This window comes from Falco peregrinus, chromosome 8, assembly GCF_023634155.1.
Source record: "Falco peregrinus isolate bFalPer1 chromosome 8, bFalPer1.pri, whole genome shotgun sequence".
NCBI classification, from domain to species: Eukaryota; Metazoa; Chordata; class Aves; order Falconiformes; family Falconidae; genus Falco; species Falco peregrinus.
Genome location: NC_073728.1, coordinates 24,584,025 through 24,609,336, shown reverse-complemented (window position 1 = coordinate 24,609,336; position 25,312 = coordinate 24,584,025). Strand labels below are relative to the sequence as shown.

At 36.0% G+C, this 25,312-nt stretch overlaps 1 protein-coding gene across 1 annotated transcript in view; it reads right to left on the bottom strand.

Moving 5' to 3' along the window:
* Positions 1-25,312, bottom strand: part of KCNH7 (potassium voltage-gated channel subfamily H member 7) — a 233,447-nt gene that overhangs the window by 74,069 nt on the left and 134,066 nt on the right. The window contains exons 3-5 of the mRNA XM_027782345.2: positions 21,153-21,308; positions 13,115-13,147; positions 6,593-7,021 (exon numbers count right to left, since the gene is read on the bottom strand). Of these exons, the coding sequence (XP_027638146.1) occupies positions 6,593-7,021; positions 13,115-13,147; positions 21,153-21,308 (618 nt within the window). The remainder of the gene's footprint in view (positions 1-6,592; positions 7,022-13,114; positions 13,148-21,152; positions 21,309-25,312) is intronic.

Here is a 25,312-nt window from a genome sequence, read left to right as displayed (position 1 = left end):
AGTGAAATCTGAAGCAACTGGCTGCCTGGAGGTGGCTGTGGGGAAATGCTTCAGACAGTGCTGAATTCTATTTGTTGTTGTTGTTTGTAGAATTCTTGAAGTGAGGCCTGGTCTTCCCTCACACCTGGCTTAAGTTAATTGCACATGAGAAAAAAAACCAAACTTGCTTCTTTTAACCACTTTCTTTTGCTTTAAAAAGTGTTGGCAGGTATGTATGTACCTCATTGATATTGGTAATTAATTGAAAGATATTATTAGCTTAAGTACAGCCTAGGCTGGCAGCAATTGAGCAGATACTTGACAGCTAGGTGATCTCTGCTATACTCTCATAGCAGGAAGCAGAAAAACAGGGCCATAAAAAATCATAATTGACACTAATTGGCACCCTGATTGACAGTTTCAGCAGAGTGGCCAAGAACTGAATAACCAGGGAGAATGACACACTTCTGCCTACCCTACAAAGGAAATTCCTTAAGGTTGAGTTGCCCATTTTTATGGTAGGATTCCATTGCCCCTGCTTACATAATGCATTGAGAAATGATTTCACTCTCCTGAGCTATCAAATCATCATCTTTCACCAGCAGGAAATACATTTATAAAAGTTGGTTTACAGTACAGAGACCAGAGACTGCATTTCCCCCCCCCCCCCCCCCCCCCGCCAAGATCTTGCCAACATACACATGACGCAAATGCAATGATTTCATAGTCCATGGATCGCTTTACAGAATTTAGGTCATGCACTGCATGCAGTTTGGAGAGAAGACTTTACCAGGTACACACACTTTTTGCATCATGCATGAAGTCACAAACCAGTTTTCAGACATAGCGAGAAATGTTGTAATTAAACTGAACGCTTTAGTAATTGTTTTTCTAGAAATGGAGGAAGTCACTTAAGAATTATGTCCAAATTGCTTTTAAAAGATGTAGGTCAGTGCTGGTGAATAGAAACAACTTTGTAACTGCACTAAATGTTATTTAAAGATGAAATTGGCAATGAAGTTCATGCATGCACATTTTAATACTACAGGAAGCTTGAAACCATACCCCCTGCCATCCAGGAACGTGAAACTAGTGTTAAAGAGACAAAAGAGGAATAAGTGAAGATACTTCCACAAGGCTCCTGATTACCAATTATTTTATTTTTGAGATAGTTAACTGAAAACTAAGCACCTTATAATAATAGATCGTTTGTTAGTGGCCCCACCCAATTATACTACCTTTCACAGGTAAAACTCCTGGTAGTAGCTTCAGTAGAAGTTTTGCCTGCTTAGGGACAACAGGACTGAGTTAAATAACTGTGGTATGTTCTATCTCCCTCCCTTCTTTTTTTGAATTAACAGATGATTAACTAAAAAGACTGTTTAACTATGCCTTCACTTTTTCCAGGGACTGGTAGTTAGTGCTTTGAGAAAATAGTTAAGGGAATAACTGTGTTTAACAAATATAATTTCAGTAATGCACCTGGCCCTAGAGAGGCCAGCATGAGAATGTTGCATTTGAACATTTCGTACAGCAGGCAAAGTAACATGCCAAAAAGTGCGGCTGTTTGAGACACTGGAAGGTATAGTCTAGATGTATACTTTACCTTTGATATTGCGACCATTGTCTGGTTTTCAGCATAGTAAAAGTGAAGAAAAAGAGAGAAAAAAGACAACTAAAATCTGCATCAGAAAAAGCAGAAAATACTGCTTCAAAATATGCGTGTGGCTTGAATCAAAATACTTTTGCACCACTTTGATTATATTATGTAGACTTTCAGTAAAGACAAAGTCACTTTGACAATTGAGAGAGACTCTGTGAAACTGTTAGGAGTGGATCAGCAGGTAGTAGGACTGCCTTTAGCTAACTTGCCTTAATAGTAACATGTCCGGTGCTGGGTTGGAGGTCAAAAGTGGTAACCCATGAAGCAGTAATTAGTCACATGTAATTGAGGCCGAGGCGTGCATAGCTGCGGGTGGCGGCATGGGCCAGCCGGCTGCAGGGGGTGTGGGCTGCGCAGGCAGCCCTGCATGGACTCCCGTGCCTGCCCAGGCCTCACAGGAGGAAAAGCTTTTACTACGGCAGCAAGCTGAGCAGCGCCTTTCTGAGTGACTACTAGAGAAACACTGAGGACAAAGATATACCTTAAATGTTTCTTCATCTCTTAGGTACCTTTCTGCAAGGTAACAGTGGCAAAGCTCTCTGTCCTTTCAGGCACACCCAGCCCAAATCCCCTCATGAGGTCAAACTTCTTTAGGGAGAATATTTATATTGTTGCTGTTAGTATTGTTGGTTTTATTATTATTTAGTATTATTTTAAAGAAGCCACTTGGGTGGATAGGTAGATGCCACCCCTATTTATGGGTGCACAACACAACCCACAGGCCACCCTCCCTTTGTGTCATGCCCCTGACCATCTGTGGCAGCTCGGAGGGGGTATGAGGGTGGGCAGCAGCCCCGGGGCAGGCAAGGGGTGAGGGGCCAGGCTCAGGATGCAGCCCTGCCCCCTGTGTGCTGCTGGCCACCATGATCAGCTTTCAAAGAAGCATTAGGCTCAAACTGATATTCACCTGCAGTTGTCTCCTGCTGACAGACCACCTCTGAAGATGAGGTGCCTGTGCCCTCTCTGCCCCAGTGGCAGCTGTCGCTGCAGAGGGCCCTGCTCCAGCCCCACTCTGGAGAAAGGCGTTGGTCTCCTACTGTGAGGGGAATGGGAGGTGGCATTGGGTCTTGTCTATGGTGTCATGTCACACCTGCTGCCTCTCCGGCTTTTTCTCAGCTTTCCGAGGACTGGGGAGCACAGGACATTGAGCTGGGCCCTCGGGACCGTGGGTGTGGGGGAGTGTTTAGTTCCTCTCGGCCTTTCTGTGCTGGGCCTCTGTAGCAGTAACACAGACTTTGTAGGCTGGGTTAGGCTAAAAAGCCTGCTGTTTTTTCAGAAGACTGCAGCGATGTTGCTAAGGTCACTTTCTGAAGACAGTAAAATTGCTGGAGTCCCTGTGAACCTGTACCCACCTGCGAAGTCTGGGTTGCTGGCATTTCAGGTGAGAAGGGCTTGGCTGGAGTGTGGGTGGCAGACACAGCTCCTGCCCTGCTGCTTTTGTTGTCAAATAGGCAAATTTAGAATGGAGCTCAGTAGAGTACACTGAAACTAATTTAAAATCCTAAATTGTCACTTCTACTGTAATGCCTTTCAGCATATAATGGCCACAGCTATGATAATTTTAAAATTATAAGCAACTAGGATGCATAAATTAATTTAACACATGAAATCATTTATATTCTCAATTGTATTATCTTCCAAAAAAAAAAATAAAATCACTGTGGGTGAATTACTGTAGTTAGTATAAATAATACTCTTCTCGCCTGTCAGAATTCTGTTATGCTGATGCAATTAATATTATTTGGACTGGAAGAAGTGGAAAGAAATAAAGTTTGAATACTGAATTGCATTTCAGACACTGGTAGTTTTTTAGTGGATTCAGAAAAATTCAGAAGTATTAGGATCAAAAAAAAAAAAAGGACTGAGAAATATATTAAACCTTATGCTTCCTCGGGTAATAATTTAACCATTGAGACCTTAATTTACTTTTACTTATTGTACTTTTACATAGGGCTTTACAGTATCTACAGCTTCTGCTCAGAATCTGTGAGCCCAGAGAAGATGATTTAGGCTGAATTCTGGTTGCCTAACTTGTATGGATAATTTTATAGCAACAATAGGGTTTTATGGCTCACTAGTGAGTAAGGCAAGCAGGACTTGTTGGCTAAATTTAAACATCTTTTCAGCATAAGGTGTCAAATTCTAATATGCTTGGAAGCAGATGGCATCAAGGATAGTTACTAATTCTAATGCGATTCTGAAAGCCTTCCTCTGTTCTGCTGTACTTTTTTAGAATGTCTATGTATGACCTAACTTAAGGCTAGATTCCCTACTATTTTGTAGCTTATGCAGAATGAAATGAGACTGGCAGTGTTTTATCTATTTAAACTGTAAATGATCAAATCATGTGAGAGGCCATAGGAATTCAAACAGCTTATTAAATCCTCAGAGTAAAATTCATTTTCCTTAGTATTTAACATCTGAAAAATATTATTTAGTGAAATGGAGCTAGAAATCTTTGCTCCTTCACACAGCAAGTATTAAATTATGAGGTGATTTCTGCATGAGCTTTATACCACTATCACTATAGACAATATTCAAACATTTTTACACACTTTTATCATATAACTATATGAAGAATCACCAGTTGGGAAGTGCTTTAATGAAAATCAGTTCTGAAAATAGAAACTGACAAAACAGATACCTTTAAATGTGTTTTATTTGAAAGGTTAGTTTAAATATCTAGGGAAGCTGAAATCAAGATGAAGCTTATGCAATGGTCCAAAAGACATGCCAATGTTCAACCCTAGCATTTTTGCCTCCACATCCTGATCTTGAAATCTTGGCTTGAATGTGAACATGAAATACAGCAAAATGGTATGGTTTAGGATGGATCTAATTGATTTTTCAGGTTTATTTGAACTGAAAAATATCAGAACCAGAAGAAATCAAGTTGGTTTCCCACCAAGCTGGCCAGGGGTGTTGATCTGCTTGAGGGCAGGAAGGCTCTGTAGAGGGATCTGGATATGCTGGATAGATGGACTGAGGCCAATTCTATGAGGTTCAACAAGAAGTGCTGGGTCCTGCACTTGGATCACAACAACCCCATACAATGCTACAGGCTTGGGAAAGAGTGGCTGGAGAGCTGGCTGGTGGAAAAGAACCTGGGAGTGCTGGTTGACAGCTGGCTGAACATGAGCCAGCAGAAGGCCAATAGCATCTTGGTGTGTATTGGAAACAGTGTGACCAGCAGGACAAGGGAAGTGATAGTCCCCCTGTACTTGGCACTGGTGAGGCTGCACCTCAAATCCTGTGTTCAGTTTTGGGCCCCTCACTCCAAGAGGGATGTTGAGGTGTTGGAGCGTGTCCAGAGAAAGGTGAAGGGTCTGGAGCACAAGTTTTATGATGAGTGCCTGAGGGAACGGGGGTTGTTTAGCCTGAAGAGGAGGAGGTTCAGGGGGGACCTTATCACTCTTTACAACTATCTGAAAGTAGACTGTAGGCAGGTGGGGGTAGGTCTTCTCCCAGGTAACAAGAGAGGAAATGGCCTCAAGTTGCACCAGAGGAGGTTTACACTGGATACTAGGAAAAAATTCTTTACTGAAAGGGTGGTCAAGCATTGGAATAGGCTGCTCAGGGAGGTGGTGGAATGACCATCCCTGGAGGTGTTTAAAAAATACGAGGTGTGGTGCTTAGGGACCTGGTTTAGTGGTGAACTTGGAAGTGCTGGGTTAACAGTTGGACCTGATGGTCATTAAGGTCTTTTCCAACCTAAATGATTCTATGATTCTAAACAGAAATGAGAAAATAAGTATTTAGCCATTGTATTTAATACAGGAAGAATAACTGGAAGGAACAATTAGTTCTGCTATTCTAGGAGTTAATCTGGGTGACAGAGCATACAGATTTATATTTTAGGACATGTACAGAAGCAAAGAGCCCTTGATATAGACCTTCCAAAAGGCAGGAGAACTTGTAGGAATTTTACACTTGTGGCCAATGAATAGCAGGAAAACAGGCAATCACTGAAAATGAAAATTAATTTTTTGCTAATTTATGAATCTGTACAGTCTTACATAACATATGTTCTTGAAATCTTAACATACTCCCCATACATTCTTTGACATCTTGTTTGAATAAAAAGGATGCAATTCAAGGCATTAGATCATCAGTAGCTGCAAAAGCTTTGTGTATGTGGTGCTTTTCTTTGAAAGCCAGTTTCCATTCACAGGGCTTTCAAACCTCTGTTTGCTAAGCTGTTTCCCAGTTTTCTCAAACTCCCTTTCTCCAACAGGAAATCATAGACCACACCCCATGACTTTGCGTAATTAGGAGAGACAGTAGAAAAGGAAGACAGAGAAAACATCTTAAATTTTTCTGTTTGCAAGAATATGCTAACACAAAGAAAAAAATCACACTTAAATGAATTTTACACTAAACATTTCACCATTTCACCAAGTATTTCACTAAGTAATCAGAAAGCATTTCAATGGAATTGCTGAGGATATTTTCTCGAGTGTGAGAAAAAAGGCATGTCTCAGTGTTGGATCAGTGAATATACAATGTACACTTTACAGATTTAAAAAAATAAACTGATCCATTTCTGAAGTAGGATTTCATACAGTCAAAAACAATATAATATATGTGAGTGTGGGACAAAATTGTGCACATAGTTGTAGCTTGATCACCTGATTTCCCCCCACCCCCACCCCCCGCTACTAATATTCACTTATTAGCTTTAGGAATGTTGGGCTCAATTTTTCTGTCTTATTCTATATAATCTTCTCTAAAAGCCACCTCATGATTTCATTGGTTTGCTTAAACATGCAAAGCAGTATTTAGTGTAAATAAGCCTGACGTATTTGGGCCTTTAATATTTTTAGTGTGCCTTTGAATTTATAAAGCTCATTATATTTAGTTTTGCTTAGAAAGTGATGATAAGTACTATGAAAAATTGCAATAATTCCTTTCTTAATACACCAGAGAATACAGATTGTCTTTCTACCATACCTTCACTTGCATGACGGTCCCTAAAAATGTTCTTGGGATGGACATTAAAGCCTTCTATGTCATGTACTGAAGATGCTCTCCGTATACTACAAATACTTTCCTTTGATCTGGAATGGGTTAGTGGATTGCTTGTCTCTATCATGTCAGGGTAAAGTCTGTCCCATTGCTGTTTAGGTGATGAATGGTCAAGAGGTCCTGATATATTAACCAAAGGTGAACATTTACTGGGTTGAATCAGTGCTTTTGTATCATCCACTTCTGAAGGACTACAGCTTTCTTTTGTAGGTGATTTAAAGTGCTTCATTGCCACTGAGTCATCGCTGTGCTTAGATGAATCGACTATCACTGCATCAGGATCTTCCTGTGGTAAGGACTGCTTTCTGTATGTTAAAAGTCTCAATCCAGGTAACCGGAACCCAAAAAGTCTGCCTACAGGTAAATACATACAAAAGAAGAAAATATTACATATTAGTTTCTTGTCATGAAAACCTGCTTTTTCACACACAGTCAGAGGGCATAATAATAGCTGTAAATAATTGACCTATCCCCAATAAACTGCAATACTTAACAATGGAATGTGGAAATATGGAAATATTATATAGCTGTAAGTTTGTTATAGTTATGGTGTTTCAGGATTTCATACTTCAGTCAGACATAAATTATTTAGCCCAGAATAGGGATAGCAGCATTGATTTTACAGTCTGTCTTAAAAGAGTTAAGGTTTATCTGTTCTGATGGTCCTTTCTAAATAAAAAATTTATGCATCTATAAAAGACTGCTAGAACACATCAAGCTGCTTTGTAGCTGTTATTCTGAAATAGCTATTTGTGGATTCTATTATTAGTGGAACTCCTTACGCTTAAAAGTGTGCTGCTGATTTATTGATTTATTGGCTACAAATTAAACAGGAAGATACCAGTGCTAATCATTCAGGAAAGAAAAATAAGTTGTGTATCAGTTTTTCCAAAATCCTTTCCAATACTTACATCTCACTGTTAAATGAAACACTTATTTTGAATGAGTTTAAAATGAAAAGTAAAGGAACATGCCAGAAGCAGCAGCAGCAACACAGGTCTTGAGCCTTAGTTGCACCTATTTCAATGCAATTATTTTTTGTACAGTTGCATGGGTGTGTGCTTAGTTGGGCTTGGTATATTGAGTGGCTGGTTAGGCTATTCTGAGTGTGTGTAAAACTAACAATTTTGTGTAATGGTGAGAAATACCAGTAGCTGAGAGGAAGTGTAAAATGTGGTGCAAATAAAGAAAACAGGAAGAACTGTAAAATTTACAAACTGTCCTTCTAATAAAACCAAATCCAGTTAGTAAATATTTTAAGGTATTGTGCAATACAACTCATAGGTGGGGGCACAGGGACAGATATACAGAAAACAGAGTAAATAGTTTAGAAAAAGATTTTTTTAAAAAAAAAATTAACAAAATAATTGAAAGATCAGATGTCTTGCATAAATGGTTTTATTTATCTAATAGCTCCTTGTCACCCTTCACTTTGCTACGTGTTTTCCACAGTGAATCAATAGCAAAATGATTTCTCAGAAGTCATCTTGATATGTCTTGTTATATTTTATTGCCTTTTTGAGTTCTATTCCTAGCCTGTGCTATACTTAAAATATTTTCTTAATAGCTGAGGGATTTCTTGGTTGGTAGCAGATAGTTTAGTCTCTATCGTTATTTCTGTAAAAAAAATTATTTGTTGTTTTATCACGTGGCCACTCAGTATCATGTCTGTAAATCTCATATCATATTCTCAATAATTTTGTGACATCCGCAAACATTCTCATCTCACTTTTGCACCTTTTTGATCCAACTAATTTTAAATGTATTAAATAATAAAGTAAATGTGAGACTGTTGATAACATCTCAGTATTTAGAAATCTGGCCCTTTGTTTCAACCTTTTTTTCCTTTCTTTGAAATATAAATCCACGTAACGATCTTCCTTTATTTTTCCTTGAAAGTTTCTGAAAAAGCTTGTTGAATTCAAACTATTTAGTGTTCAGTCTATTGCTCTAATGCATATATGCACACAACAGTACAGTAGACAGATAACTCTATTACATAAAACCAGAGTCATGCATGTTCTAAACAGCAGCTAGAGGTGCCAGTTTTCAATCTGTATAGTGATATTCAGCAGAGTGCACCTTGGGAACATGCATGTTTTGCCTAACATTATATTTGAACACATTACTTACAGTTGAAATTAGTGATGTACATAAAAAAATATTTTTTTTAAATGCACATAAATTGGGTTGTAAAGCAGTTTATAAATAAATTTTGAAAGCTTATTGCATCAAAAGTGAAACATACTATAATTTATTTTTCACAAATTACATTGAACTTAAAAATACCATTCATAAGGTTTTCTGGCATTAGACACTGTTAAAGGCTTTTTGCTGGCACTCTATTTTAGCCATATTCATGGTGGTCCAGATGGTCTTTTCTGCTTCACCAATTTAATATGTCCATGTTACACTGCATTACTGATTTAGATGTCTAACTGCAGTTCAGCTGGAAAGAATACTCAGAATTTTGCTTCTTGCTAAGACTCTTGGGTATGAATTAGAAAACTTAAATGAGTAGCTTTTTGCTATTCTTCTATAAATATACAATAAATGGACTCAAAGTTAGAATCCTTATTTCCTGCTTTTTAATTTGAATACTTTAGAGTAGCAATATTTTCTTCTTCAGTGTATAGATAATGAGCTATATGTTGTGTTGGACATTCAACACTCCCCTGCAGTACTACAGTTAAAGCTATCAGGAGACCCATTCAGAATTTGTCTGGTTTACATTACACTTCCTTACTCAGCTCAGTAACAATACCATTTGTGATAAAGCAAAATTCAGGGTCCCAGGCCTGCTGTCCTGATATAGACTAGAATGGTCAGTGGAAGCTTTCCTGACATACTTGAAAATTTATGTTTATTTGAAAATTAACAACCCCTGATTTGTGTAGGTACGATGTTAGAGCAGATTTATCTTGGCTTATAATACTAAAACATTTTTAGAGATGTAACTAGCAATTTACTATAAATATACAGGTAATGTTACATTAAAATACTCATGGTTTATTGAATTTGAAGACTACATTGCCAAATTCTTCTTAATGCTGAGTCAGAGATTTGTATGATTGTGGCTTGCCAAGAGCAACTGAGGAAAGCAGTTGAGTCTTAGTCACAATTCCAGGCTTACATTCCGTTTCCTCCTTTCAAGCCTTGCTTCACTGAATAAGTAATTTGCAAATGAGTTAATCTGTTGGTTGCATTTATTCTCTGTGCCATCTCAGCTAACCCTCATCCAAAAATATACTACAGATGAGAAAGGACACTTCTAAACTATTTGCAGATGTAGTTATCTTCAAAGTCCCAAATTCAGATTGACTGTTCTTGCCCTCTGAAAGCCTTTTTAAATTCTGTCTCATATTTTGAGAGATCAAAGGAGAAAATATTTAGAATTCATGAAAATTAAATGTTTTGGTTAATAGTGTTGTGGAAAAAGTATAGGAAAAAGCCTATCTTGGTAAGAATAATTAATAGCCTTGCTTGGTAAGAATAATTAATAGCCTTGCTTTTCTATAAGTATTGAGATGGGAAATCTTAATAGAAAATTGCAATTCTCAAACACTAAGTACCATCATATAGAATTTTGTGGCAGGGAAAAAATACCCAAAAAGAATGGTTCCAAAAAGACTTTATTAACAGTTACGATCATGGTTGCAAATTTCCTGCCCCATCAATATAAATTTGATTTTGAAAATGGGGTATTCCAGCAAAAACATATCTGAATAAGGATTTATTTAATAACCCAATACACTTGCCTGGCAAGTAATTCCCCTATTTGTTCTGTGCAAGCATTCTATAACACAGAAGGGAAATGATATTTGGCTTGAATATTGCTTTGCCACGGTGAACGTACTCTTATATATCTAGTAATGAAAAGGTATATTTACATACTAGACACAGTGGTAAAGTCAGAGAAATGCCTACAACTGAGAGATCTTTACTTTAACTACAATTTCTTTAGCGGCTTTGGGATTACTGGTAGGTGTTATGTGCTATCCTGAAGTTTATTTATCCATGTCAATGCACATGGGATTCCTAGTTTCCTATCCTGAGCACTGTGGAAGGGCAACCCTAAGAGACAGCAACTTGGAGGTCATGATGGCTTCTCAAAGAATTGGTTAGCCAGTTTTTATAGCATCTCTGGTAGCATTGTCACTTTCATGCTGATGAAGTAGTTATGCAGAAATCAGCATCTGAAGCTGCTTTAAGATGCATTAGCCAAAGAAAAAAAGTGGTAGCTGCTCTCAGGCTCCCTAGCTGTGAGCTAGATTTACTCTGTTACACTCAATCTTCTCTAGATTTAGACTGCAAAATCAAATCAAAGGAGCTCAAATGCACAAGGAGTTTGCACGAGAGAAATTAAGTGAGGTGTAGAAACTGTCAGAACTGTTTCCTGGTGTGACATACCAACCTGTCTTAGGCTACAAGTTAAACCAAGCTCTGAACTGCCCATGTTCTAGTACAACCTGTTAACTATCTTAGAGTATTGAAGAAAATAAAATCTTGAATAGTTTTATCGTAGTAGATGACTGGTCTGGCTAGAATATGAAACCTATGTCATTTTTCAGTATATATATATAGGTTGACCTATTCCAAACAGAGAGAGACTTTCTTGACAAGGGCAGGTAAGGTAGGTTGATTATGACAGGATATCTTCCAGAGCATGGGTTAATTCAACAATACTTTTGTTCTGAAACTTCCCCAAACAATGAGCAAAATTACTTTCACAAAAGGAGCACAAGTTGGTTCTTTGCAGAAAGATTTTCTGATAACTGAATGTCTACTACCAATGAATTTCAGGATCTAGGTTATCAGAAATACAGACACAGGCAATTATTGAATTGCTGCTCAAAACGATCTAACAACTCACACAACAGACTAAAGGATACAATTGCTTTTGAGAAAAGGAATCCCTAAACACTGACAGTCTAAAATAGCGGCCAATACTTGAACGTACTCTATGCAAACACTGAGGCATGTGATGCTGCCTCATTTTCAGTCTGGGGTCAGTAGGTCTTAAGACAGAGAATTACAGCAAGTGTCAATTATGGGGTCTTTTTCAGTCCTTTTCCCTCAAATACAGAGAAGTATACATAAGTGGATAATTTTCTTGCTCTGCTTATTAAATGATCTTAATTTCTTTTCAGGCAGGAAAAGAAGGCATATCCAATTATTAACTTCAGAAGTTCAAATGTATAGTTCTCAGATACTGCATACGCACATTTTTTTAATGCTTTAGTATGGTCTACTTTAATTTTGGCAGTTCTTCTTTTAGTTTTCTCTAAAATTAAGGTTGCGCTTGAGTTCCATCAATATTGGTAACAGCAATCTCCTTTATGTTGCCTTGTTAGTGGGAAAGTTGTTTTATCTTTTTGCTGGTGATGGCGTATTGTTGTCTATAGTTCTCCTAGTAGGTACTACTGAGAATGGCTAGGAGAATAATACGGTTCCAGATCCTCCTGTCTACACATAGGCCTCTGAGGTAGCCTGTCAAAACATGAAAGGAAGGAAATGAAATCTCTGCCTACGTGTAGGGCTGTGCTGTGTGTGGTTGACCAGGAATTTAGTCTGAAGAATGTTCTCAGGGTCTCCCTCAAAAGACAGAATGGTTATATCTTTGGATGTTAATATGAACTTGTACATTTACCTGTCTTGTTTTCTTCCCATTTGTTGATAGAGATGTCCTTTTTTTTAGATCTTTTTCATTATGTTAACATTATAGGAGTTACAGTGTCTTTGTGAAAAAGCCATAAGAAAAAAAATATTTGATCCTCTTAGAATGAGATTTTGCTTTTTGTATTTTTATTTCTTAGACTTAATTAAAAGTGGAAAAGAAGAAAACAGTAAATAACTTCAGTGAAATAACATAGCAACCATCACAACAAACATTATTTGCAAAGAATTAATCAACTAGCACAATATTTTGCTGTCTTGCTGACAAATATGGTTGGTTGTTTAGTAACTAGAAAAAATAATTATATCTATTAAATCAAGTTCCTAAGAATTTCTCAACCCTTTATCACCTTGGTTGACAGACTCCATAGAAGAAAAAAAATCTTTCTTTTGTCTGAGACAAAAAGGCTGAAGAACTTCTCTTTATGTTTTAACACTGAATTTATATACTACTATCAAACACAGTGTGTTTTGTCTCATATAGCAATTGGAATATTTTATGATCTGCATATGAGAACTTCCAGTGATAATAAGATGAAAAGTATCATTACATTTGGATTTTATATGTCATATAATTATACTAAAGTTAATAGTTTAGCTGTTATATCTACAGTTTTGCAGAAATAAGTATTCAGAGAGTGGGAGCAAGATCCTTATTTTGACTTGCACTCTTCTAGAATTATATAAAATGTAATGATATCTTGAAATAATAGAATCAGAACAAAGCAATTAAAGGACTTTAGTAGATAGAATTTTAGAAGATAGATTTACCTGAAGCAGAGCCACTGGAAAGGTTGTTACCATCTGAAATACAATTAAACTGGATTTACAAAAAGCTTTAGCTTAAAAAGAAATAGCTAAAAAAAATTAAACAGACTGTTAAGAAAAGAAAGTAAAATATCAAATTTCCAAACGTTTTAGAAGGTAGCTTGAATTCATATACAATATATATAATTTGCAGAAGAATTGTTTAAAAGTACATTGCCTTTTTGTTTGGAAAGTTTCAGAACTATTCCATTAAGAAGTACTTTGGTAATTGCTAAATTTGTCACATAGATCAATATATGTTTCCAATTACCAAGTTTTGAAGTTGGCTAATGTTTCAGACAGAAAACTAAAGTAGGTGGATGCAGACTAATGTGGTATTTCTCATGAAATGGAACCTCTTCTAATTTCTTAGTGATCATTTCTTTGCTAGGAAATGCCAGTTTTGTCTGGAAGAAACTTATTGAAAAGTTGAAGAATTCATAATCTCCTTAGGAAGAATAGGCTTTATTCACTGACACTTATTCAGAGTATGACATTAGAGAAGTTTCATATTCCTGATAGAGCTCACTTATCTCATGTCTTCATGGGAAGAACTCTTCAGGTTATGTGTCTCTGCCAGTTGCTTTCAGGTCTTTGAAATGCCCAGCTTGCCTGGGTGCTATGCTTCTTAACATAGTCAAGTAGGACACAGTTGTGGTAAATCTCCTTATTTTTATCTATAGATCTATTTTGTTTGCTTACCTTAAGATAATGCCTACTCCATGTTGAATGATATAAATAACAAAACATATTCCTTATGACCAGTGTCCATCTCAAAGCTTCTCAAATCCATTTTTTTTCCTGATGTCTAGTAGAATCCTCTTTGTCTAAGCTTGAGATATGCTGAAAGTTTTGATTTCTCCCTCTTAAAGTTAAAATCTAATTTAATTTAACAAGTGCACAGGTGTGTTAAGTTCTCTGGGATAGTTGTTATTATGAATAAGAGGCACAGGACTCTGTCTTCCATCAAAGAATGATGAAAAACTCACTGCCTTTATACTTCCCTGGTGATAAGTATTACAATGTGGGATGACTTTGCAAAACCATTATCCTAGCCTTCAAGTTACCTCACAGAACCCATCTGTTTTAAATGTCCTGAAAAGAACAATTAGATAGGAGAGCTGTTAAAAATGAGTAAAAATATAGGACTGAAAGAAACTTCTGGATCTAGTTCAAGCCAAGAATCCTTTTCAAACTAATTTCTCATACTGTGTATTTGTTTAAATAGCAAAAGGAAAATTTGCAGGGTCTCTGCAGAGCGAGTATTGTCAGTTTGTGTTCCTTCTCCTGTCCAGCGTGCACAAGTCACCTCCACTGAAAGCTACTGAAAGCTGTGTCATTCCCTCTGTTTGGTTTGTAATCTCTTTAAGCAGAGATTGCCTTTTTTATTGAATGTTTGTACAAGATATAGCACAATAGCCCTGTGATCCTAGCTGGGAGACTCAGTAATGCAAACAGCTAATTACAGTGGCTAGAATCCAGGGAGGCTTCCTTTCTAATCTAAGCCCCAGCCATAACTGTCATGAGGAAACAGAGGTATAGCCACCCCACTTGTATTTCTCTGTCTGTAAAAGAAGAGTAGTAGAATTTATTTATCTTAATTTTGTTCTGTTAATTAGGCAGCTAAGTATTTGTGGAGCACTCAAGGTGAAAGTAACAGAGGTTCTTCTGTCTTTCACTGTTTGGCTATATTCCTCTGCTACGAGTTCAAAGCTGTCTCAGTTTACCTAACATTCACTGTAATTTACCTTGGAGACAAGTACACATACTGACATTAGGGTTGTCAGAACTATGCTGCTGGTTGACTAGATAGAAACCTTTGTCCTCCTGGACACAATTTTTCTTGACTAGCCCTCACTTATGATGGATTTGCTCCTAGTGTTGCAGCTAAAAATAAGACCTTGGAAAAATTTCTCATTACATTTAGGGCAAATTCAGAGGGTTGCTATTGCTTCTAAGTGCCATGTTCTATGTGGCAAACTTGTGTGCCTCAAATGGTTTACAATATTTCATGACAATCTTGTTGTCCAGATATATTTAGAAAAAAATATATGCTTGCCTTTCACTAACTGCTATGTTTACCTTTATAGCAAAGTGTACTGCAAAGAGGAAAACAAATACCGTTTTTTGAGTCAATTCTTTGACTTAAAGAAAAGGCCTGATTTGAATTTCAGTTATGTTTGGTTCATTTTTAACTTCAGTGGATGCAGTGATCTCTGCTCCTGAGATGTAACTGTATTGCTAGGACCAGGAGGGAGGCAAACTTAGTGAAGTGTAAACACCCTGAAGAATCTCTTTGCTTGAAAGATTTAGCTATTTTAGCTTACATATTAATAGGAGTTTTGCTTTTGACAGGACTGGAGTAAATATTAGAAAAAGCACTTATATTCAATAAAAAAGCAGCAGGTGGGGCAGAAAATGAAAACAACTCAGAATTAAAGTTCTGAGAGGTATTTCTCATTTTGTGCATGCATGTACATTACAATCCCACAAATGGTCTACTTTGAGTAGAAAAATTATAGCTACATTCTTCATAGTGCAGTCAGTAATGTCAAATCTATGATCTTTTGTTAGTGTGAAATGGCAGCTGATTTTCTCTGTGTTCAATCTGTGTCATGATTATTTTGGTAATTTGCATGTACAAGCTTTACAGACACAAAGTACTTGACAGCTCTGAAGAACAGAATCAGGTGCCAGAATCAAATATTAATTTATGCCACTAATTCTGTAAATTTCTGTAAAAAGCTCTCAGTGATTTGGTGGAGTGGATGAACATGCTAGATTGGAATGTTTGACAGATCTGGGAAAAACCGGACACATACGTTCCCTTTCCTCAACAGATGATTTATAAGCCATTTTTATATACAGAAGTTATAGTACCTTAACACTTTATAATAAAGAATACAATGAATTTTGTACAACACAATGTACAGGAATTCTTATTTTATTTTGGTTTACAACTGTTACTAGTAGACAAATTTAAATAATAATTTAGTAGTGTTCATAGAGTTATTTTGTGAAACTGGTATAAAATCACATATCTTCTTAATTTAGTTCATTGTAGAAGTCTACATAAAGATTTTTTTTCTTTTACGGTGAGCCTAACAGGAAGGAGTTGTCTTAATCTGTCTATACATTATTCATGCATTATTTCAGGTGGACTTGAAAATTTTATATAACTTTGGCAAATGATTAGATTCATGAAAATTTCTGAACAAGACTTTTGGAAATAATTTTTTATCATCATAGTGACAACCAAGCAAATGTTAGTGTCTTATCAGATGTGTAAGAGAATAGTCCATAGGAACTTTTATATTACGAGTAAAATTCATTTTTAGGGCCTATATAGCTCAAAACTTTTGATCTCAACACTTTAATAACCTAAACAAATATCCTTTCACTTAAAAAGCAGGTATTTATGTCTTCAAGCATTTCAGATAAAGTGAGATGGGATAAAGTTATTAAGTGTTTTTATATTTGGGTATAGAAGTTAATTTCTGGAATTATAAAACATTTACATGACCTAAGAAATGGCAATGCAAAAAGCAAACAATCAGAAAAGATGTGAAATAAGAATGAATAGAATTGTCATATCTGGAAATGAGACAAAGTTTAGAAAGAGTGATTGGATGATGAATGGACATCTATAGCAGAAATCAGTTTGTATGTCTCACTTTAACTGCACATTGTACAAAGACATTCTCAATGGAGTGGAGGATGAGACCCAGTCATGAAATAAGTGCTTACAGAAGAAATTTCCTCACCTTTCTGAATATAAAGATGGGACAGATATAGTATTAAATAAATTTGGTTGGAAGTTTAAACAAAAAGATATGACAAATGTTTTGGGATTACTTTTTTTTTCCCAAATGGAAAGAGTTATATATGAACAAAGATTTCCTTTGTTTCACTAGTGAAATGGCATATATTGAAAAATATAATTGTGGCAAAACACAAAAGCAATGAAACAGAAACTAGTGAAAAATCAGTTGGCTATGATTTGGTAGTTCTTTACAGATTTGGTGCATGCTAGGATTTCCCAAAAATTAGCTATGTGATTACACGAACACTGGTCAGACTGCCATAGAGAACTGATGATAAATTCTTGCAAGGAAGAGTAAAGGGAACAAAAGGATCAGCTGAAAGGATTTTTACACTGCTATTGTGAAGCCAGTATCTTCACTTTTCACATTAGTGCCTATTCAGTTTTCTGCTGCATATGAGATAGAAGCTTTTGAGCACCAGACTAGAAAGAATTGTATTTATACTCAAATGTGGTCATCAATCTCCTGGCAACATACTGTATTTTTAAAAAAATAATCTATTATTATCATAATCTGCCAAGCCCGATGCTGAATCAGAACCTGCGTTAACCATCATAATGGGTACAAAAGACAGGATCCCTGTCAAATAGCTTACAAACACTGTTTAAAAGTTCAAGTTCTGTCAGTATTTAGCTGGAAAGTTTAAAATTTTCTGCCTATCCAGACTAAATGTAGTCTCTAAGCTCAACTTTGCAAATGTCAGTTGCCTTCCGTAGGTCTTTAATTTTTTCAGAAGGCCCTCAGTCCTTTAACAGATTGGAATCCTTCTTTCCTGCTACAGCTTTTGAAAACACAATGGGCTGTGTGTGCAGCATGAAATGCTTTTTTTTCATATTGTGTTAGATTACAGTTGTGGGGGCCACTGTAGTAAGCAGTCTTCTTCAAAACTGTTGGCTGCAGCTAGCAGAAAAGATGCTTTTAGAAAAAGGAAAGGTTTTACAAAGTCACAGGTAATAAATTTGATGTCAACTCCTAATAAATCAATTAGAGGAAAAATGATAGTATGGAAGTGTTATCTTATTTTCTATAGGGTCAAGAAAATAACTAGAATCTTTTATTTCCTATTCACTTTTAGTTCTTCTACAACCTGACTCAATCATTTTTTTTGCTCTCATGTTGAAAAGACATTCTAATATGACAGAACTCAATCTAAGGAGCTCTGGAAAGAAATCTCTCATGATCTGTGTACTTCTGGGTAGTAGATGTTAATGCAATCTGAAATCTTTTGTCATTAGCTGTTGCTTATCTTGGTGGTTTGTCAGAATTGTATTGCACTTGTTATATGGCTGGTTCCTCCTCTTTCATTCTCTAAATTGGTCACTGGATTTGAGGGGATTTTGTTTATTTGCTTTTTTTTTTTCCTGAACCGGTACCCTTTACTGTCCAGTGTGTGTGTGATCCAATGAAAATAGATCAGCTGCTTTACCTGTTGATGTATGTTCTAAATAGAGTAAGACGATGAAAAAATAACTTCCTCTTAGAGAATCTGCTGTTTGCCTTTATTATGATGGTTACATGACTTAAAAAAGATATTTTTACTGGTAAACACTCGACCTTTTCTGTGACTTCTTTTGTTGCTTATTGGTGTCTTTCTGCCTTTTCTAAATTTCAAGGCTTTTGTTTGTTTTAATTCAAATCCACCACTGGACTGTACACAATATCTTGTAATTATTTCTGGATTTTTTGCAGAGGTTGGCCTCTTTCTTGAGAATTCTTTCTGCCAAGAGGAATTTTCTGGCTATGTAGCATATTTTATATCACCATTCTTCCCATCCTGCCCACATAACACTCTACTCTGAAACCACAAGCAGTGGAAATGATAGGAGTAAAAGCAGCCATGTGCCTGCTCTAGTTTCTGCCAGTTTCTGGCATCTGGCTGTACCAACTAGCAGAAAAATGTTTCAAGTCACCTTTCTCTGTCTCCTTTTCACCTTGATCTTTCTTTATTATGTAATGAATTTGGAGCCACACATTCATTTTTCAAGAACTCTCAGCAAGGAAATCCCCAGTGTATGTCAGGCATAAATACTGTAAAACAAAAGAAGGATGTTTTGACTAAGTGATTTTTTTGTAGATTTCCTCTTTAGTGGCTTTTCACTTTAAAATATGGCAGGTGCCAACACTTCAAGACATACAGTGATGGATTGCAGATATGAGAACAAAAAGCTCTTTTTCAGGACATGAAGCTTCCACATCCCCCACCCCCTGTTAGTATTTTACCTTCTGTTTTGTCAATAAAACCACATTAAGCGTGAACCAGCTAAATAAATTTACTTATGTTATAAAACTGGTTTTTAAAGCCAGGAAGTAAAATGTTCAAATTTCACAAAATCATGTCATCCTGAAATTGAAACAGAATGTAAGTGGGGTTTACTTGATGTAAATTTAATACATTATTTTATTTTTTTCTGATGCAATTTTAAATTTTTTTTCTGATATCCCTTAACAGTATTTTTACCATAACATTACTAAAAAAAGAAAAGTGTTTTCTTGGTATCTCAAGAAAAATGAAAAATACCGCTGTATTAGTTATTTTTAAAAAACCCTGCAAAACAGAATAAGACAGGAAAGTATAAAAGCACAAGTTTTAAAATATGTATTGTAAAGAATATTTACAAAGGTTATTTTTAAAAAAATGTGATATTTGGTGAACAATAATTATCTGCAGACTGCTAATTTCCAGCAATGGGAATTTTCCTTTCCACAGTCTTGTATTTATTGCCATTGTAGGGTTATACAGACATAAGTATAAAGACTTTGGCCTATCTAGAATGATTCAGTCAGAGCTCTTTCTCCATGCTTAATGAAAATAGTATTTTTTATTTTCCCAATTAATTATAGAAATAAATTTCAATCTTTTAAAAATGTGAATGGTTTGGCAATATTAAGGGGGGGGGGGGGTTGGTTATGTATTTATTTTTTGATAGTCACAGAGCTTTGGGTGAGATCCTATGCATCTCGTCAAGAAGATACAGCGCAGAAAGTCTAGATTATGAAGAATGGCAAAGACTGCTTTCATCAGAAGGAGCCTGGTAATGCCGTTATATGTATAGTTACAGACTTGCTCCTTACAATCTTCTCAACATAACTAGCAGAAAAAATAATACAGCATGTCATCACTTCAGGTAGTACACGGTGCTTACATTGGGAAAGTTCTTCCCCCGCTTCTGGCAGTGGATATCATACCTTCTTTATCTCCTATCTAAAGAAAGCTGAAGTGTTGATTTAATGGTCAGAAAACTTAGGTTCCAGGTCCCTTTATTGTGCTAACATTAAAGATTATTACACTGTGGAAAGGTATTTTCCAACTGTCGCTGAGCCAACGAGGGGACAGTGTTAATGCTCAGTGTTAGAGTATGCGGTGCTTTACTAAGAGTTTGTACAAATGGGGACGTGTTCTGGGAGATCTTGTCGTAAAAGCAGATTACTGAGTGCAGAAGCAAAGCAGAAGGATTTGGCAAACAGAACAGCAAAAACAGAAGATGCTGTTGTTGCACAGAGTGAAGGTCAGGAGAAGAGCACACATTCTGCAGGTAGAAGGACAGAAATCCACACATTCTAGCTGTATAAGAAGTGGACTTCTGTGTAGTTTTCTGATTTCGGCAATACTTATGTTCCAGTGGGATGAAAACAAAAGCATTTCCTGTATAACAAAAAAACCCAAATCCCATCCTTCAAGCCAATCTAAGTACTAAAATTTGATAAAACCAGGATGTTTAATTATGCTTCAACTTTTCCCCCCATGTTTTGTATTTTCTAGTGTAATTTAATCAAACCTTCAACCAACAATTTTTCATTTGGAAAGGAAATAAAAATGTTCAATTTTGACTAGTTAAGGTGAAATAGTAGGCCTATATCATAATACTTTGCAGGTTTTCATTCATAATCAATTTTTGTCAAGGCAATGCACTTCTGTGAAATGTTCTACTTTTAATGAATTTACATTTCCTAGCAGTACTTAGCAGATCTACGCTATTAGTACTATCAGAGATCGGATAGATTATCTCGCCAACATTGTAACAGGTTTGCCATGTTTAATTTCTTATTGTTTTAAACTCTATCTTAAGTGAGTCAGGCAATGGGGATTGCATCAGTTCTTTGGTATCATTATTGCACAGGTTAGTTACTCTCCCAGCTAAAAGTAGAGGTAAGCAGAGAACTTTCAATGAGTAACTTACGATTTACAAGTTTGGATGGCAGTATTGGCTTGCACTTCTCAGGAGATGCCACATTCTCTTCATCTGTTACATACTCAAAGTTAATAATAAACATCATTGCTACTCCCTCTTGATTTTTTACTGGAATTATGTGGGTGTTGCAAATGAAGGTAGATCCTGCAGATGGAGAAAAAAAGAAATACATAAATGAAAGGAAACGTCATTATTTTTTCCCTCCAGTAATTACAGTTATACCAACAGATAGTGAAGCATATTTCTTTGAATTTAATGATTTAACATTCAGACACACTATTTAATTTAAACAGGAACATTTTCATAGAAAGAAATACATCTTTTTATAATTTATTAGATTATTACCTCTTCCAAAAGTTCTCTCCTTTAAAATGTCAATTTTACTTTTTGGTTTTTATTCACTGGAAGTACCTATATAGACAGACTTGTGATATGGAGACATTTAGCACCAAAAGCAGCAATGCGAACACTGTTCCAACCATAACACTAGCAAAGAAAGCAGAACCCCATTCTTATAAATGTCAAACATTCTTCAAGCTTTTGGTTCTATTACAACAGGATGAATCATGCATTAAATATTTATGGGTGTAAATATATGACTATTCTTATTTTAGCTCTCAGTCTTTTGGGGGCTATATAGTATTGTTTAGGTTTGTGTTAAAATTATATTTGTTACCTGATCCTATGGAGTTTTATATTCTATCACAAAAGAACTTATAAACTGTGGTAATATTTTTCAATAATCTTAATCAGTATTTGACTTAACTGATATATACAATTTAAAGGATAAATTTAAAAGCACCCTAGTTTTTCATATATATGGGCCATACCCAGCTTGTACTGATATAGAAGGTGTAATTCCACAACACCTCTAGTACTCAGGGTGTTGTTCCAAAGCCTAATTACAGATTTAAAGAATTATTTGTGCTAATTGTTCCAGTATGACTCTGAAGAAGTTTAAATTGACAAGGTCATTAGTTTTGACTTAATTCCTTCTAGTGGTTCCAAAAAATTATGTGATTGCTGTAAACAATACAATAATGTGCTAAAAGCTTCATGCAAACACAACTGTGAGATGGTGTCTTTCTATGATAGCTAGGGACTGGTTTAATGTACATCATCTGCAATTTATGCATTCAAATGCAGTAATCACTGAAACTTGACAGGCTGTGCAATTTGACAAAAACAGATCCTGATCTAGGTTACACAAGATTATTTTTTTTTTTCCATTGAGGACAGAGATAGTGAAGATTGATATCATTATAACCAAGATCAGATTCTGGATCCTTATATTTAAAGTAGTATTTTCTATAATGTGGTATATATGGCAGTATGAGCTATGTATAAAATTGACATGCTGGCTTTTCAAGTTTTGCAGCTGTACCTTCAATCCATTTAATAAAACAGTTAAGCTGTGGCACTTGCCAAAGTTGCCATGGTTACAAGCTCAATGACTTTAGTAAACAGAAAATAAGCAATTTAAGGCTGTTCCATTAGAGCTAAAAATAGAAGTGCTGCAGGCCAAGCATTGCAACTTAGACGGTTAAACAGAGGGTCTGAACATAATTTAGAAATAATCTTTGTGTTTTTAGTTAATAACAATACATATTGATTTTAAATGGTCAGAATTATATTTATTGATTTGTTTGGAAGAAAAGACTTACTATTTCATGCTATAGACTATGCTTTGACATGCAGATTTCTAGATTGAGCAGATATCCCCCAACTAGACACCTTTAACACAGAGGACTGGAAGTGGGGCTAGGCTGAGGGGTGCGTGGCTTTGAAAAACACTGAACTCCAGTGGATCTAATATTTATCAGTTTATGCAAACAAGGATGACAAGAAGCCTGACTTCTTTAAAAACTTTCCTGTTTTTGAAGGCAAGGGTGTTTCAGCTTTTGAAATGTTTCCCACAATGTTAAGTAATGACACTATCTCCCGTTTATGTGGAACATTCCACCCTCAAGCACGTACAAACCTCATTTGTACTGGAGCTAGGGATTTGCATCTCTTGGGAGATGCAGAAGATGTTTAACGGGCCACAGATTAAAAACCTGGCAAAGAGAGCACAGGGTTAAAAAATTTAAGCTGTATGTAGAAATATTTTGGGAATAAAAAATGGGAAAGATTCATATTTCATATAATTCATCATAGTTCCTTTGAGGACAAATTGCACCAGCAGGCTAATGACTCCAGTGTAGTTCCTTAGTTTGAAGTTTTTCCAAGATACCTGAGCTTATTTTAGAGGCATAGAATATTTACTTTATGTGAATGACTGGAATTGGAATTCTGCAACTTGATCAAAAGATAATGCCTGTCACAGTTACTGTCACTGTCTTTAATACAGAAAGAGTTACCTGCTATACAATTATCAGTATCTATCTGTATTGAAACAGCCATAAGGAAATACAAAATACAAAATAACAGGAAAGACCCCAGTGTGACTGGAAAATAAGAGTTGGGTACAAAGAAAGAATACTAGCAAAACTAAATCAAGCATTCAGTTGTTGGATTTGATGGCAATAAATAAATAAATATTAAGAAGTAGCTTGTTTATAAACAATCTTCTTCAGTATTTGCACTCTGGCATTCCACTGCTCTTCATTGCACTCAACGTTTTCCCTGTTTTGTCTCTATACTGTCTCTCTTACTTTGAGAGTAAGAAATGCTTCTCATGAGCAATAAAAATTCTAATGAGGTTTCTGGAATTTACATTTCTCATCTAACAGCACAAGGCAAGTGGATGATATAATCAGAATAATTATGAAAATTATACCTTTGTAATTAATAGATGCAATATCCAGGGATATATCTGGATTTTATAAAGATTACTATTGAGGAGTAATCATGAAATATACCTGTTGTGCTCTCTTGTTATCATCATTGGAGGTGATAAAGAGGAAAACCTGGATATTTTCTTTTCAGCTTGAATTACATAGTTATAAGGGCTTGTTTTCTTCTGTCTATGGCATTTTAAAGCCTACTTTTTCATCTAGTTAAATTAGTGGCAAAAACCCATATGTGAAAAAATTCTACTCCCCTGTATGCTGTGTGGATATGATGTATAATTCTGTGGTTATGTATTCAACAGTATGATTTCACAAGACGAGACAGGCTGGTGTGAAACAAATAACTGCCAAAATCTATGCATAAATGACAATAAATATTTAAGAAATAAAGTTTTAGGATATAATAGGATTATGTAAGGCTATATTGCACCATTTGAGCAATCCTGGTGAAGCAAAGTCTATTTAAATATCTGGCTGCATAGTATTTACAGTTTACTGTCTTCGTGAGACCAGCACAAAGCAGGCACATCAAACCAATTAATTCGGTTCATAAAATCTATTAACCTTTTCAGTGATTTTCTAGAGAGGATTTTAGGACAGATTTTTATCAGGCTGCATCCTAGATACAACTGCAGTCACTTATTTGAACTGTAATAGCTCTGTTTATGAGCAATTGGGAGAGGACATTAATTTTAATACAACAGTGAAGGCACTCCAAATTACAAGAGCCTCCATTCTCCTGTGAAAAACTCTGACAAGCAAACTTTGAAAAATGACACGTTCCAAACAACTATGTTGATTCAGTCTTCCTTGGAAGAAATTTTCAGAGGCCATTACATATGCCAAGCTCAGAGGATCTCTGAAAACTGAGACACTGTGGCATTTAGATATTTGTCCTAATTCTTCAGAAGCCCCATGTTTCACACAACAGTGACACTTGAAAATCCATTGTGGTTCTACAGAATGGCTCTGCAGCCCTGTTGCCCTGAATAAGTCTGACAGTTGCTATCTGCATTTCACCATTAAAACATTCAAACTCATCCACCTCAATACAAATTTGAGGACTGCCTTTGCTGGGGCTGAGACTTGTTCAGACATATTTTGGTATCAGTCTTGGCTCCCTGCACCAATGCATTTATGACTTCTTAGATATTCTAGCAACATTTTCTCAGATGTTGCTAGTGCTGGTGTGGACAACTAACTAAGGGTGTAGAAAGAAAGATGTTGAGTATGTCATCTGTGTGCATATATAAATTTCTGGACAGGTTGACCTCATAAAAGAGTTTTCTAGGATTATGATAATTTTTCACCATGGCAACATACAAGTATTCCAGTGTAGATATCTGTACAATCCAT